General features: G+C 38.7%; 2 protein-coding genes across 2 annotated transcripts in view; one reads left to right on the forward strand and one right to left on the reverse strand.

The window, feature by feature from the left end:
• Positions 1-18,269, reverse strand: part of LOC141376079 (uncharacterized) — a 188,459-nt gene that overhangs the window by 74,167 nt on the left and 96,023 nt on the right. The window lies entirely within an intron of this gene.
• On the forward strand, positions 799-11,867 carry tmem41aa (transmembrane protein 41aa). The gene is given in 5 exon segments (NM_001020765.1): positions 799-1,032; positions 6,320-6,470; positions 10,512-10,673; positions 10,779-10,917; positions 10,994-11,867. Coding segments are annotated over 5 exon segments (852 nt in total). The 5' UTR covers positions 799-853; the 3' UTR covers positions 11,215-11,867.

Raw genomic sequence — 18,269 nt, forward strand, 5'->3', positions numbered from 1 at the left:
ATTATTTGTGCGTGTCTTAAAGTGACGACAGGTCACATTTTCAGTATCTCTTCTGCTGCAACTGTCTGAGAGTAGAAAAACTAAAACATAAAAAGTTAATAAAAATCACATCTGGTCACCGCAGGACACCCATTCCCGGAAGCGAATTTACACATCTACTATGGCGAAGGCTGGCTCATGATTGCGTAACGTGACGTCAGGTCAAACTGAGTATAAATGTTTACCGTTAAACGGTTAAAAGAGATTAAACAACATGGTACTGCAGTGTTAAATATTAAAAATAGAAAAGCTAAAAGATAAGCTTTGTGTGAATATAAAGGACTGTTTATTAATTTTTATCATTTAACAGTGAATTTACTGTTATTTTAAATTATTTTATTCTTATTTATTTTTCTTACCCATGGCATCATCATATATTATGTTTATAATTGTTTATAACAATTTATTTCAAAATGTTAAAAAAAACGTTAAATGGGAAGAAAAAACACGAGACATTATTTCATGCGTTTTTTTTAAAAGTTTCGTTTTACACTTTGTTGTGCTTTTACAGCACGCGATGTTTTATCACATTTATACTCCACCGGTTTTTATTTATTACACCGTGGCTTCATTTTAATTTTAAAACCTCAAATGTAATAATTTCTATTTTGTAAACTAGGGAATCATCAACTAGCTTTGCTTATGAATATTAAAAATGTAATGAGTCACCGTAAGGAACGCAACCAATTAGCGGCAGCGCAGTCTAATTATTATTCAGTGTGGTCCTTGTTTATGTAGGATTCGTACTGCCGCTCCCGGAAGTTCTCCGCATCGAATTGGACATGCTGCATCTGCGCCCTCTAGACCTTCCGTCATGCGCTCGCTTGTTGGACTGGTCGCTGTAATAGTGACGGCTACTTTTTACCTTTATTCACTGTCCGTCTTTCTCCCTCCTGGACCTCAGCTGCATAAACAGAGCCATGAAGGAGAGACGACAGACGCTAAAGATGGAGACGAACCTAACGTTAGTGAAATGGAGACTGCCTCCTCCAGGTGTGCTTCTCTAATACTGGCTCTTTCGCTATTTGTAGCTCTCACAGCTGGACTTGTCTTGTGTTAAATCAGTTTTATGCAAAATATTTAGAGAATTTTTATCTGGCGAAAGTGTGAAAAACAGGACTGTTTATGGAGCGTTTACGTAATGGATCCTCTTTGTCTTGTCCTTGTCTGCAGCTGTCATTTGTCCTTTGGTAGTGAAATTAGATCTGTTTTTGTCCTAAGTTACTTTTTTTTTTTTAAACGCAGTAGTTTATTATTGAATATGCAGTAGCTCAACCTTTTAATTTGTTTAAGTCTTATTTTGATACATTGTTTATGATTTATTTTTTCTCTTGCTCACTTGTGTCCAAACATGTTTGCCTTTGCTAATGCCAACAGCATACATTTTGCCCAAAAATGTATATGTAATTTTAATATCACTCTCGTTTTCAAGTCTATTTCATAGTAGGTTACATAAAAATAGTTAAAGCCAGAACCTTAGAATAGCTAAAAACTAGTCATCAAACACACAGGAATGAATGACCACACATATAGACTAATTTTGGGATGGACATCTATTGGATTTTCACTGACAGCCCAAATTTATTTTGTTTTAGTAGAGCCATCCATGTTTGGACATCTGTTAATAAAAAAAATTGCCTGATGGGATGTCTATTAAATGTTTCTACCTCTACCTTTAAATGTTTTTACCAATTTGACCTGTGCTTACATTTTATAAATGTACATGTACACATGGAGGTCACCTACAGTATATGGTATATAACTGCAGGTTAACCATGTTTATATATAATAACTTTAACTGTTTAAAGCTATTAGTTGCTAGGTAATTACAGTAGGTAATTAGTAGGGCCAGACAGAATCTGAAGACATTTTTTATTTATGCAGAATGATTTGGGTGTATTGTAAATAAACTGTAATTTGTAATATGTTGAATTTTAATTTGAATTTTTTTTTTTTTTACTTTTATTTAATGTTTACAATGCCAATCCAATTAGATACACTTATTTGGGAAACACATAATACAGTATATCTACCATATACATTGCATCCAGAAAGTATTCAAAGCACTTCACTTTTTCCACATTTTTCTATGCTACAGTCTTATTCCGAAATGGACTAAATTCATTTATTTCCTCAAAGTTCTACACACAATACCCCATAATGACAATGTGGAAAAAAAGATTTTTTGAAATTGTTGAAAATTTAATAAAAACAAAAAACCTGAAAAATCACGTGCATACGTATTCACAGCCTTTGCTCAATACTTTGTTGATGCACCTTTGGCGGCAATTACAGCCTGAAGTCTTTTTGAATATGATGCCAAAAGCTTGGCACACCTATCTTTGGAAAACTTTTTACCAATTCCTCTTTGTAGTACTTCTCAAGCTCTATCAGGTTGGTTGGGAAGCGACGGTGTACAGCTATTTTCAGATCTCTCCAGAGATTTTCAATAGGATTTAGATTTGGGCTCTGGCTGGGCCACTCAAGGACATTCACCAAGTTGTTGTGAAGCCACTCCATTGATATTTTGGCGGTGTGCTTTGGGTCATTGTCCTGCTGGAAGATGAACCGTCACCCCAGTCTGAGGTCAAGAGCACTCTGATACAGGTTTTCATTCAGGATGTCTCTGTACATTACTGCATTCATTTTTCCCTCTATTCTGACTAGTCTTCCAGTTCCTGCTGCTGAAAAAAAACATCACCACTAGTGGCGTTGCGAGGTATTCTTTCGGAATATGTTGCACTTAAATAAAACTAGGTTGTATAACATTTATTTAGTTATCTAAGTACTTAAAATGATTACATACATCATGCACATTCCACTTAACGCAGCATTTGTATTGGGTTATTAAACTGTCAGTTGTTCTGCAGTACTGGTTTCTACTGGCAGGTAGGAGTGGCACTGTTGTCACATGGTGTTGAAAAAAATCCCGCCACTGCACTGTCATCCATTATTTTGAGGAGCTGAAGCTTATGAGGTAATAATATATCTGTTTCGCGAAACTGAATAGTTCTAACTAGTGATGAAGCTCAATATATGTTTTTATAGTATAAAATGTGCGTGGTTTTAGTGAAATAAAATAACTTATTAATAAAATGTGCGTCATATAAATGTAAATACATGCAAATTAGTGAGAAAAACATAAATTGTACTAGCTCTCTACATATGATATAGATATCTAGACACATTTAACTAGATATAATATAGCCAGTCACATCTGTTTCTGTAATGGTTAAATCACAGTGAGTTCAAGCATCTAGCATGTTATTTTTAGGGGCTATGCCCCTTATCCCTTTCGACCCTAGCAACGTCCCTGTTCCCCACAGCATTATGCTGCCACCACCATGCTTCAATGTAGGGATGATATTAGCCTGGTGATGAGCAATGCCTGGTTTTCTCCAAACGTAACGTCTGGCATTCAGTCAATTTTAGTCTCATCAGACCAGAGAATTTTGCTTCTTATAGTCTGCGAGTCCTTCAGATGCCTTTTGGCAAATTCCAGGTGGGAAGTGGCTTCTGTCTGGCCACTCAGCCATACAGGCCTGATTGGTGGATTGCTTCACAGATGGTTTTCCTTCTGTAACGTTCTCCTCTCTCCACAGAGCAATGCTGGAGCTCAGACAGAGTAACCATCGGGTTATTGATTAACTCTCTGACTAAGGCCCTTCTCCCTCAATCACTCAGCTTAGATGGCCAGCCAGCTCTAGGAAGAGTCCTGGTGGTTCCAAACATCTTCCACTAGCGCGTGATGGAGGCCACTGTGCTCATTGGAACTTTCAGAGCAGCAAAACATTTTCTGTAACCTTCCCCAGCCTTGTGCCTCAAGACAGTCCTGTCTCGGAGGTCTACAGACAATTCCTTTGTCTTCATGCTTGGTTTGTGCTTTGACAAGCACTGTCAACCCTGCGACCTTATATAGGCAGTAGGGATGGGAAGATTAACCGATATGTATCGATACGCGGTCATGCGCGTGCACGATGCGAGTGCATCGGTTGAGCAGCAGAGGATGAATGAAATTTTGGAAGCAAATCGAGATGCATCGGTTTTTGCGAGATGCATCGATTTTTCCGAGATACAGCTTATATTTTTAATATAGAATGTATTTTTTATTTATTAACAAGTGTTGTCAACCTGTTTTTGGCGCATAATTTAATCGACCTACATAAAGTAAGCCTTAGCAACGGATTTGCGCATGTGCACACTTTCACTATAACTCATATCAGGTGTGTGGATGAAGCGAGTGGTGCGCCCTCAGAAAGTGCGAGAAGCAAAACAAAACATTTTATTCCCCACTGAGTTTTAAATCTAAAGTATGGCAAGCAACATTATGGATTTAAGGATGGACGACATGACAGGACAGATGCAATTTGCAAAATGTGCCGCGCATCTGTAAAATACGCGGGCAGTACGACTAATCTGATATCTCACTTGAAGCGGCGCCACGGTGTTGTTGTGAAAGCATCTTCCAGTGTTTCTGCATCCCCGGCTTTCGCACTGCTTCAACTGTAGCTACCAGCTCCAAAAGTGGTGAGAAAAGCATTGCAAGTTTTTTTTCCATGCGCAACAGTTCTGCTCGCTCTACGCCAATAACGAATGCTATTGCATTGTTCATCTGCAAAGATATTCAGCCTAGTGTCACGGAGAACGAAAGTTTTAAACACCTCCTCCTGTTAATTTTTATTTAACTATAATAATAATAATATTAATAATAATAATGATAAAACTAATGGGTTTCACGGTGGCACAGTGGGTAGTTTGACCACCTCACAGCAAGAAGATTGCTGGTTTGTTATATTTTTATCAGCCTGTTGTTTACAGTGACAGTGATGTTTCAACGCAGCATAACACTGCTAGTTCACGACCTTAAGTTTTGAATAATCAGTGGCAAAATATATCTTTGTAAAACTTGTTTTCATAGTTGAAAAGTTAAATCACAATTCTTGTTGTGCAATGCTAAATTTATTTATGTTGAAAGAGTGCAAATATATACATATTTTTTAATATATATTGCACTTATACATTCTGTTTATCTTGAAAATACTTAAATAATATGTGCTATAGGTTCTAAAATGGCCCTCTACTGTAAACTGACACTCTGGCTCTGAGAGAAGAGCCAGTTTGTAAAAAAAGTCTTGGTTTTGCTTGGTTTATAAATAATCAAACTCATTCAATGGCACAGCATCCTCTTTCACATCATCTCATAAACCTGATTTAATTAGTTAGTGCTGAAATATCGCATCGTATCGTGATATGGGTGTGAATCGTATCGTGTTGCATCGCAATATGTCACAAATGTATCGCTAATATATCGGATCGTATTCTTTGTATCGAGATGCGTATCGGATCGGCATTATAGCTTAGATGCCCAACCCTAATAGGCAGGTGTATGCCTTTTCAAATCATGTCCAATCAACTGAATTTACCACATGTGAACTCCAATTAAGCTGCTGAATCATCTCAAGAATGATCAGTGGAAACAATGTATCTGAGCTTAATTAAGAGCTTCACGGCAAAGGCTGTAAATACTTATGTACATGTGATTTTTTTTATTTATTTTTTTTTTTAGTTTTTTTGTTTTTAATAATTTTGCAACAATTAAATTTTTTTTATTTTTTCACATTGTAATTATGGGGTATTGTGTGTAGAATTGAGGAAATAAATGAATTAAATCAATTTTGGAATAAGGCTGCACATAATAAAATGTGGAAAAGTGAAGCGCTATGAACACTTTCTGGATACACTGTATATACTAAAAGACAGACATTACTTTACAAACCCTATTGTAAGTAAATCATGGACATTTTCAAATTAGTTAGTAATATTACTGAAAATAATGTAAAAACCGAATAAATATAAATGTACACACATTTACACACAGCTAAATAAATAGATTCGATGATGGGCTGAAAATCTGTGGAAATCTGTGAATTTCTGCGCACACAGGTTCCGTGTTGGCCTAGTTATTGGTAACTAATAAGCTTAACTTCCAAATTTGATTGTAATGCAATAATGATCATCTTTTGTAAAGCTGCTTTGAAACAATAAAAGCGCTATACAAATAAACTTGAGTTGAATTGAATAAATGATCAATAGCTAATTTATTTTAACTTCTGATTTTACAGTTTAATATCAAGGCAGGTAACCAATGAGCTGTTGATTTTAAACTTTGCAAAAGAGTGTCTGAGTACTGTGTCCTTAAACCTTATGTTTAGCCTCCAGAGATGCTGTTCATGCATGTTTACTAATGTCCACTATGTCATGTGACTTTATTTTGGTCCAGGTTGAAGTTTCCATCAGACCTGGATGAGCTGAAAGAGATGGCAGAGCTGCTGCAGTTTTATAAGACCGAGCACACGGGATATGTGCTGCTACTCTTCTGCAGTGCCTACCTCTACAAGCAGGCTTTTGCCATCCCAGGTTCCTCTTTTTTAGTAAGAGCATAGCTTGCACACAGAATCACACTTGACTGTAATCACTGCTGTTGTGAGACATTTTATTCATTTACTTTTGAAATGTAGTTACTTTTTTGTGTCCATGAGACAGGAGGTATAGGTAAATTGGATGAACTAAATTGGCTGTAGTGTGTGTATGAGTGAATGTGAGTGTATAGGTGTTTCCCAGTTCGGGGTGTCAAAATTAATCGTTTCTTCGGAGCACCGAGATGCAGATGCGGACAATTCGGTATTGGTTCAGTAATAACCTTAACCGGTTATTACTGACGTCATTTACCTCATAAGCACTCTGTCGCGAGGGAGGCGAGCGTGAGTATTTACAACGCTCTAACTACTTAAAACTCAAAACTGTGCGCAATTTCACTGTGTGTTTGCTGGATCAGTCTTTCACTGACATATACAGCAAAAGCCCCTATTTCACTGAGATCGAGACAATGAAAGTACTCAATTTCTCTCTTTCTCTCTCTCTCACTCACACACACACACACAGTGGCCCATTTGACCTTTTGGCGTGACTTTTCTTCTTGGCTGTTTTACAGCGTTACTTCTGGATACAGAAATGAGCGCGTTCTGCAGAGTTTTTTCCACTGTATCTATCATGGATCCGCTGGGATCGCCCCTGCCGCTTATCAGTGTCACTAATCTGTGAAGAGCGTAGTGCGCAAGAGCCAATCGCAACCGTTTTTGTTGAGGGTGTGACCAATCAAAGAGGTGTAAGAGAACTAGACAAGGATCAGAAAGTGAGCTGGATATTTATATTGGTTTATATTATTTGCTAAATGCTCGTGTTGTTTAAAGGTACAGTTTTTATTTTTGACTGTTTGTATTAAATGACACAATTGTATTACAAATAGTATATACATATATTCATACATTTTAATAAAAGAACTGCTGCTGTGAAGAAAATTTAAAACTGTGTATGAAAAGCACTGTCAATGCACCGTGATGCACCGAAATATCGAATTGAACCGAATCGATAGTATGATAATAGTAACCGAATCGAATCGTGAGACTAGTGTAGGTTCATAGCTCTATTCCCAGTACTGGGTAGCAGCTGGAAGGGCATTCACTGCATATATGCTGGCATAGTTAGTGTTTCATTCGACTACAACGACCCCTGCTAAAATATGGGACTAAGCGGAAGGGAAATGAATGAATGAGTTCCTGAAGTGTTTCCAATTGTCTTTGGATGTGTCATATAAGGCTGAAACAATATTCATTCAAATCCAGTCTGTGGGAAACCACTGAAGTATATGATTGTACTTAAGACATTTATATTGTTGACTTTGGGTGAATTAAATGAAAGCCAACAGGGGTCAATTTGTGCTGTAGTCCAGATGGCATAAACTCTCCAAAAAACCATTTGGAGTGAGAACAATCATGGCTGCCATATTGAAGGATCAATCCAAACTGAAGTGCACAAAACTGGCCACTTTTAAGGACTCTTCAAAATGAAGGACTTTTTGCTCCCTTCATTCCTCGCACATTTCATTTGTGACAGAAATGGGTTCTAAGAAACCTTTTTTTTAGTTTCCTATTTTAATTCTGGAGGGTAAACAGATTAAGGAGGTCCTCAACCCTGTTTCTAGAGATCTACATTCATGCAGAGTTCAGCTCCAAACCTGATCAAATGGAGCACATGATTGTCACCACAAAGTCATTATCACGAGTGGAAAAATTTCTTTTACCTCAGAGTTTCCAACATGTCAGTGAGAAACATAGCGGAACCACTGATTTATATTCCATGGTCTGTTGACATTCTTGATTCTGATTGGCTGGAGGTTGTGCATTACTTTCGTTGAAAAGTAGTTCCAGTCAGTTTTGATCACAGTTCTAAATAAATATGCTTCCTCCAAACATAAGTAGTAATCATGGCAACTGCTGCAATTAGCAAAGACTATAGAATACACAAGACTTGTCACTCGTATACTATTGAATGGGGAAAAGTGTAACTGTCAATATGGCGAATGAAGCCCCGCCTTCTAGTACAGGAGCCAATCAATGGTCGCTATATGGCAATTAAAGCCTGTCTTCTAGTACAGGAGCCATTCAGTGATTGCTATAGAATGAAAAATCTTCAGGGGAGGGTCTCGGACCAGACGTGAGTTTTTGTGTAATAAGAAAATTTTAAGATATTAAATAAGACGGTTGTTGTTTAATTTTATTGGTTATTCGTAATATGAAATGTAATCATATTCTTTGCAAGTAGTTTTGGAGAATTTGATGTTTCCCCATTCAAACATAATGCCCGAGAATACTGCACAAGTCCCACAAGTCCAAAAAACATGTGGTACAGGTGAGTTGGGTAGGCTAAATTGTCCATAGTGTATGTGCGGATAAGTGTGTGTGGATGTTTCTCAGTGATGGGTTGCAGCTGGAAGGGCATCCGCTGTGTAGAACATATGCTGGATAAGTTGGCGGTTTATTTCGCTGTGGCGACCCCAGATTAATAAAGAGACTAAGCCGAAATGAAAATGAATGAATATATCATATAAATATGTCAATGTAATATCTTATTGTGCATAAATCAGTAGGTGGAATTCTGGATTCAAAGTCAACTCTTGTCGTTTGTCAGACAGTAGGAACATCACAGGAGGAGTTGAACACAGCAACTGAACCAATTGGAATTAAATTTGGAATTTGAACTTAAAAAGAAGGTAGATCTCCAGAAACAGAATTCAGCACCCCTAGATTGTGGCACAGGGATGAGCCTTTTAGAATAAAACACATCCTTGACTAAGGGTGTCACGATTTAAATTTTTAATTGAAATCGATCGAAATTTATGCTCAACTTCGATTAGCGAATCAAAAAATAGAATCGTCGATGCTGCCGCCCCCATGTCACATTAGCTTGGCTTGCCAAGTGGGAAAAAAACATGCTTGTTAAACTGCAAACGCTGGAGACCCGTCGACAGAGCTAAAATCCTCTCGTCTTTCAATGAAGTCGTTGGTGTGGAAGTATTTTGGATTTCCAGTTAGTTATGTTGACAACGTTCATGTTGTCGATTAAAAAAAAAACACAGTTTGCAAGCTCTGCTGTGTACGTATTACGGTTGGGATGATAGACGATGGGCGCATCACGATCCTCCGGCCCGCACCCGTTGCAAATCTGCTCGCGAAAAATACAGGCCCTGTTTACACTAATATGTCTTTGTTTTTAAATGGCATTTTAGAACGACAACGATCCACATTAACACTGGCGTGTAGCATTTCTGAGCAGCCCTCCTTCCTCACTACCACTGAAAACGCACATCACGTGACCACACACACTCATTCACACACAGACACAAGACGCACACACATTGTCATGCGCTCGAGACAGCGGGTCAAGGCAGTCAGTGGGTCAGTAGACTGCTTTTATCTTTTACTTTCACACAAGTACTTAGTCATTTTAGCGAACACCTCAGATACTGTTGGCTGGTTCCTGTTGGTTGTGCACCTTTTTTACCGACGCCATTATAACGACACAGATCACTGCCTATTTACGAGTCCTGCAGAAAAAAGTGATTGACAGGTGGTAATTATGTGTGTAACTTGCCTTTATTCATTTACTGTATGATTTGTTTATGGGTAAAACAAAGACCATGACAGTCAGGTAGTTTAAACGGTAGGCTACAAATAATTAATTGGTCATTAATGAATTATTCATAATCGAAAACCTAATCGCAACGTGACTTTAGAATCAAAAATGTAATCGAATCGAGGATTTGGAGGATCGTGACACCGTTATCCTTGACCATCAACACCATGGGTGTCCAAACTAGGTCCTGGAGGGCCGGTGTCCTGCTGAGTTTAGCTCCAACTTGCTTCAACACACCTGCCAGAAAGTTTCTAGTATATCTAGTTAGAGCTTGATTAGCTCGTTCAGGCGTGTTTGATTAGGGTTCGAGCCAAAGAACAGGACACCCAAGTTTGGAAACCCCTGGTCAACACAAACACCGTACTCTTAACATTGTACAACATCTACCTTTTGTATACTTGATCTTGACTCATACTTCAGGTTTATGACTCTGTTCTCAGAACATCCTGGCTGGGGCCTTGTTTGGGACATGGTTTGGTCTTCTTCTTACTTGTGTCCTTACAACAGTAGGAGCCACTCTCTGTTTCCTGCTGTCCCAGGCATTTGGCAAACATCACATTGTGAAACTCTTCCCTGACAAGGTTGCCATGCTGCAGAAGAAGGTATATCCAGTTATTGTGGTCTCCTAAGAAGTCAGAAACAATGAAATATGTTAATCGTTGCTTGATTTTCGTTTTCCAACTTAAATAATTTTTACTTTTGTCCAGGTCGAGGAAAACAGAAGCAGCCTTTTCTTCTTCCTGCTGTTCCTGCGATTCTTTCCCATGAGTCCAAACTGGTTCTTAAACATGACCTCACCAATACTGAATATTCCTGTCACTCTTTTCTTCATGGCTGTCTTCATTGGTAAACCTTTGAATAACAACGGAGAACATATCCTTTTGATATCTGCATTTGGCTGACATCTGAACTTCCCTTTCAGGCCTGATGCCGTATAACTTCATCTGCGTCCAGACGGGATCAATGTTGTCTCAGATTTCCTCTCTGGATGACTTGTTTTCTTGGAGTGTGGTGTTGAAGCTGCTTCTCACTGCCTGTGTTGCCCTGCTGCCTGGAGCTCTGATCCGTAAATACAGCACTCGCCATCTCCATTTGGATGGCCTCGAAACAAATGGACTCAGTCAAAACAAGAAGAACCGATAAGAGACCGTGTGGTGCCATTGATTCGATTCCCCTTGGTCACTGTGGGGGGCTACTATTTGTATTAAATGTGGCTTTTAAGAGCTGTATTTTTGGGTGGCCTAACATTTTTAAAAAGGAAAATGTATTTTTCTTATTCTGTGTTTGGATTGTAATGCCTAAAGGTGACAGAAGTGTATTTTTGCTGCCTTTTTGGGAGGTTCTATTGGGTCTTTCTGTAATGTCATTGGTCCTGAGTTCTGAATCTTGCCTTCATATACTGTACAAAGAGTGAACTAGAGACATATTTGTCAGTTTTCAAATGCACATCAGTTCCATATCCGTTTTATTTTTTGGTTTAATTTTGTGGTATTTAATATTATTCTTCTGTATAGACTGTAATAGTTTGGATATTGTGGATTTTATTTGTTGATTACTCTTGTGGAAGTTTCACATTTGCCTTAAGGGACCTACCTCACTGATTGGGAAAATATTTTATCATGTTGGAGCACTTGAAAATATTTTGAAAAGGAATTAATAATTTAGTTAATATCTGATAAAGGTTTTGTGTATTATGGGGAGTCAAGCATCTAATGTGTGTGAAGTTATGCCCAGTCATTGAAAGCCTACCCAACTTAGTCGTGTTTGAATGGAGAATTAAAGCAAATCCTTTTGTACTTACCTGTGCAATTCACAATGCGAACCGAATGCAGAATTTTTATCACTAACGTCCACAACATACGAGGTGCGAGAAGTATTTTCACAAGTAAATGGCATAAAAGTCAATGCAAGCATGAGAAAAGAGGTAGATTACCATCCCGCAGTGCAAACAACACGGAATTCACACTTAGATGAGGATTGTATGCTGTCCTGGGAGAGACCCCTGAGCTTATAAGATCCTCGAGCTCTGGGCTTCCTGCCGTTAGCAGAGCAAGAGGGGAGTTTAAGCTCAGGTAGATCTCGATGAACTCCCCTGAGTTATTTCTGACTAACGACAGATAAAGAGATGCTAAGGAGAGATATACAGCTCGCTAAGAGCTTGACTATGTTGCCAAATTGGTATGTTGGATTTACTTAGGTTGCATGTTTTTTGGACTGGGAGGAACCTGGGGAAAACGCACTCGAGCACGAATGAGCTAACTCCACATAGAAACTCGACTGGTTTAGTAGGGACTTTAACCAGAGACATTCTTGCTGTGAGGCAACAGTGCTATTCACTGGGCCTTCGTATCTCCCATCTAGAAAAGAGGGGGAGCAGGGGTGGGTTAGGGGGATTTTTTCTAGACGAAGATACTGAGGTAAGAATCTGTTTATTTATGGTGAGTTACAAATCATCTGATTGGTGAATCAATCGAAGGCTGATTAGGGAAAAGACGTAGAAAGTACAATAAGCATGTGGTCCTCTTGAAATAAGTTTATTAATAAACTTCACTACGCGATGTGTTTGCCACGAACGTTCAGAATTTGCCTCCTTTATGTCTTCCAAGTTTAATGTAAAACACCCACACTGATGTCATGAGGAGCAAACTCCAGTTGTAGTAGCCACATGACCACACTATCCAGAGTTTTAGAAAATCTTCACCCTGGCTGGAGTTTCATAAAGTTTTGGTTTCAGTCACATGACACTGCGTTTAAATGTGGACAAACAGCGAAACTGCAAATAAAAAAAATCATGCGGTTTTAGAAATGCGCATATTTGTGTGAACAGAGCATAAGTAGGATCTAAAGCAGCACTTGTTAATTAAAAACAGGTGAATTCTGCAGGAAGGTAGATCTCCAGGAACAGGATTGGGCACCCTTGCTCTAAACAGTCTCCGTCATTGCGTGTAACAATTTTGCTTCTCGGACACTTTTAATGTCTCCACACTACATACTCCTGCATAGTGTCTAAGCCTTGAGAGTAGTCGGATTTTTCTGCAATTTTTTTTTCTTTGGATGAGTTGATTGAACAGGAATCACATGGCTGATTATTCTACTTGTGGTGCTTTTACACTAGCACTTTTGGCCACACACTGGTTTGTTTGACTTCAGAGTTTGGTATGTTTAGCTAGTGTTAATGCTGTCTTCTGAACTCAGGTGCGTACTCACGAACAGTACCCGAGTCCACCTGAAAGAGGTGGTCTGGGGTATGGTTAATTTCTGATGTGAATGCAATCGTACCAAATGGTGTGTTACAAGTTACAAGTGAACTGCCAAATTTACAACAAACTTTAGTTTTCATAACGTTCGTTTGTGTGCGTATGTCTGTGTATCACCTGTTGTCACCTTGGCTACAAGCGGGACTGACCCAGTGCAAACACAGCGAAAATGTCTGCTTGTCTCCTCCAAAAAGACTTCTGCAGACATCGTTTTATGCTCTGAACGTTTTTTATATTTTTGATTGACAAGTTGCTCACTGTATGTTACCAAAACCGAAAGAGTCAGTATAAATAGAACGACTCTTATGTGTATACGTCTTTCCATTTTGGCGCCTTGGCTTTCGTGGCCATCCATCTCCTAGCAACATCTGTACACACAACAGCAGCTTGCTGATGCAAGCATAGGACAAAAGACAGTGTGAACACAAACCAGCCGAGAAGGTCGCAAGGGGGGTTAATCAAACTTGGGTTCACACAAGGCAATTGAACCAAGTGTGAAAGCACTAGGGTGGGGCTGATAAACGATGCCATCGCCGATGGCCGATAGACAACACGATCCTTCATCATGCCCCCGTTCGCGAAAAATACACACTTAGGCCCCGTTTACACTAAAGCCTGGTTTATACTTCTGCGTCAAGTGACCGGCGTAACTCACGGCGCAGGCAACGCGCCTGGCTGTGCATTTATACTTCTGCACGCTGTCTCCGTTGGTCTGCATTAACACTTCCGAAACGCTAGTGGGCAGTGAGGTGTAAATGTTCCTCTGTGTCGAGTTTCTTCGCTTCTGTTTTGCTATTCTGAACACTTCCTGGATGTACAAGTGGCTCAAACTCGCTCATTTTGTGGCAGGAACCGGCGGACGAGCAACAACTTTAACTATGAGGTAAACACAGAACAAAACTTTCCATCCGGAGCTCCTTCACGGGACTCCACACTTGTAAACAATCGCTCGCGCCGTTCGCGTGGCTCTCGGTCCCGCCCAGACTCGTCGGCGCTAGCAAGCTGACCAATCACAGAGCTTGCGCTACGCGTTGTTGCGACGTGTAGTTACAATTTTTGAGAGGTGCACGTCAGTGACGGCCACGGCGATGGGCTATGCGTCAGCGCCGTAGCATACGCCAGTGTTTGACGCAGAGGTATAAATCAGCCTTAATACGTCTTAGTATTAAAATGGCACTTTAGAACAAAAATTATCCACATCCACACCTTGTTTTACCTAGAATTTCTAAACAGACCTCCATCCGCTGAAAACACACATCACGAGACAACACACAGACACACACACTGTCATGCGCTCGACTGAGCTCCAGAGAGCAGTGCTTGTTAGACAGTTTATCAAGGTAGTACCGCTTGATCGCAATTCACTATAGTTGTTAAACGTGATATTTAATTAATCTTGTATCTAACGATTCTTCAGTCTTTTGAATCTATCAAGTTATGTGTCACAGCATCAGTACACTGCTTCAATCTTTCGCTTTCACGCTTGTACTTAGTAACTTTAGTGAAAACCTCAGATACTGTTGGTTGGTTGCTGTTGGTCTTGCACCTTTTACCAACCAAGTTTGTCGATGCAATTATAACAACACAGATCACTTTGCCTAGTCCCGCTGAAAAAGTATTTGAAAGTTGGTAATTTGTGTTTACCTTACCTTTATTGATTTATGATTCGTTCATGGGTAAAACAAAGACCATGCAGGTCAGGTAGTTGAAACGGTAGGCTACAAATGATTAATTCTTTAGGAATTAATTAATTATTCATAAATAATTAATTCACCTCCGCCGTTGACGAGGATGCTATCGTCCATCGCGATGTTTCACATTAGACATCGTACAATGCCAAATTGGTCAACATCGCCCAACCCTAAATCACCAAGTAAAAAGTGAAGTATTGACTGCACTTCTAAGGAAAATAGTGAAGTAAACTACCTCATAAAGTACAATTTCAGAGAAAAACCACTCACAAATCATTTAATACTTTACACCACTGGAGCTTAACTCAAAACAACGGCACTGAAGAATGAACAAGAAAGAGGAGTTATGACCAAGACTTTTTATAAAGAATTTTTATTGCTCAAATCCATGTTGATCAGCAGTACAATTCACCTACATTTAAAAACAACATGGTTAGCAAAAAAAAAAAAAAAAAAAGATCAGCTCTCAGTCCCCTCCCCCAATTCGACTACCCGCTATCCAGCTGAGGGGACACGGCAGGCAGTGCAGCGAGCCCAGTCTCTGTTTCACATCGCTCCAAACGAACTAATGCGAGAAGCTAGAGAGCTGCGTAGGAATGAATCTGCCGTGGAAAAGGCGCAAACAAGTTTTCACAGCCTAGGAATTTCGTTGATTTCTCATGCATCGCTCTGATTTCCTGCTCTCATCCCGAGTTAAACACACTATGCATCTACAGCTGTGTCTGCAGTCTATTCTAGTATATAAAAAAAAAACATAGAACAGCACTTACTTTTAAGTTTCCACTCACCCTAAAAGCTTTAGGGCCCAAAGCAGACCATGATGAGATTTCATGCCAACACTACAAACAACAGCTACCCTAAACTGACCTGATTCGTTCGACTTACATTAGCTATGACTTGTGGCCTGAAGATAATGCAAAGGCCTCAGTTCTCTCTAGCGTTATGTTACAGGATATCATAATGGATAGTGAGACTTTAATTCCCAGACTACAGAGACGATATAACAGTGTGATGTTAGTTAATGCATGTATCGACTAATGCTTCCGTAAGATAAATACTGATGCACACCTGACAAAGCTCTGAAATACAAACTCTTAAGAAAACCACTGTAGAACGTTAGGTGTCTATCAACAGCGTGGCGTGTTACAGTTACAATAACAGTTAAAAGTGATCTGAGTTATCAAACTGCTACACAACCTGAACTCCATCAATGAGCAAACACCTGAGATTAAGCAGAAAGTCTATTATTCAAGGGGAAATAGCAGCCTCGTCTGGCTACACAGAGTCAAGAACCGTGAGGGACCAGCTTCTTGAGTGAAAGTTCGTTAGAAACTTGATCTAGAAGAAGCCTTTAACTAACAGAAACACCTTCTGCACCTGATATCTGTGCTACTCTTTGAGGATAAGTTCGTACGAGTTGCTTCAGTAGGTAAAAAAAAAAAAAAAGTACTAATTATACAATTTACACAGGTCTACAGTAACACACTACTACCGAAAATGGTTAAATGGTAAAACTAGAAGTGGAACAGCTTGCAGTTCAGTCCATAGACAATCCATGTGGATTATTGTATGAAAGCAAACCAGCATTGCGAGTACACACACACACCTGAACCTGACATATTGACCATCTATTGCAGGGGTGTCCAAAATCAGTCCTGGAGCGCCGGTGTCCGGCTTATTTTAGTTCCAACCCCAATTAAACACAACTGATCAGATAATCAAGCTCTTTCCAGGTATACTACAAACATCCAGAGTGGTGTGTTACACTAAACTAAGCAGGATACTGGCCCTCCAGGACTGAGTTTGGACACCCCTGGTCTATTGTCTTCCATCTTTTGAGAGGTAACACGTATGAACAGTAACCGGCGACAGATCCACTGAAGTCAGAGCAGATCTGAGGCGACAAAAATACCTGCATTTGTGATTTCCGTGCGATTATAATGAACACTTTTACCAGACACAGTGAAATATTACATTAAGAAATGCTTTTTTGTCATATATATCATCCCAGGTTTGTTTTGTGAAAGGCCTTGTTTAAAAAAAAACTATGTTGATTGTAAAATTTGGTCTGAGTGTTCTGTAATATTCCTGAATTTATACTCATATTAATAAAATGTAAAGAGCAAACTGCTTTACAATTCAGAAGACATAAGTGCTCCTGGATAATATTCATTCTTTTTTTAATAATACATTTTATTGATCTAGACAACAGTACAAAGTATCCACATTCAGAACCCCTTCTGGGTAAGTAGTCCTTTAATTTAAGGGGTAATTCACTCAAACATGAAAATTTGCTGTTAATTTATTCACCCCCAGGTCAGCTTTTTCTTCAGCAGAACTTTAAAGAATGTTTTGATTGTTTCCCTTCAAAAGACTTCAATATACATTATGTGCCACGGGTGTTCATTTAGTTTTACCTGTGTTTTTTGACTCTTAAAATGTGGCTAACCATTGACTCCCGTTTTAAAAATCACCAAGGACCATAGATTCAGCTAAAAACCTTTTCAAATGTTCTAGTGAAGAAAAATTCTTCCAAGTCATGAGAATGAGAAAATTAGAGCAAATTGAAACATTTGGTTGAACTTCCCTTAAGGCCTGTTCACACCAAGTATCATAACAATAACTAAATTTTATTTAAATAACTAAATTTGCATTGTTTATTATAACTCTGCACATCATTTTTGTGACCTGCCTCTTTAAAAATTCAAGCTTAAAGTGTGATTGCTGTTAAAAAATGAAAATAAGTTTTGCGATTGTCTCCCAAATAATAATGTAACTTTTTGTTACTATGGAGCAAGATCGGACTTAAAATTGATACATTTACAAAATAAAACTTACACATGCACAGCACAATTCAAATTTACAAAATCCAATTTGTAAATACAAAACACAATTCATAAATACAACACACAAATTGTGAAATGAAATCACAAGTAAAAATCATAAATATTTTCACCAAATGAATTGGATTTGTGTATTTTTGAATCGTGTTTTGAATCTATGAATTGGATTTGTGCATTTTTGAATCGTGTTTTGAATCTATGAATTGGATTTGTGCAGTTTTGAATTGTGTTTTGAATCTATGAATTGGATTTGTTTATTTTTGAATCGTGTTTTGAATCTATGAATTGTATTTTTTTATTTTGAATCTATGAATTGTATTTGTTTATTTTTTAATCGTGTTTTTGAATCTATGAATTGGATTTGTGCATTTTTGAATTGTGTTTTGAATCTATGAATTGGATTTGTT

The sequence above is a fragment of the Danio rerio genome, chromosome 9, assembly GCF_049306965.1.
Source record: "Danio rerio strain Tuebingen ecotype United States chromosome 9, GRCz12tu, whole genome shotgun sequence".
Taxonomy (NCBI): Eukaryota; Metazoa; Chordata; class Actinopteri; order Cypriniformes; family Danionidae; genus Danio; species Danio rerio.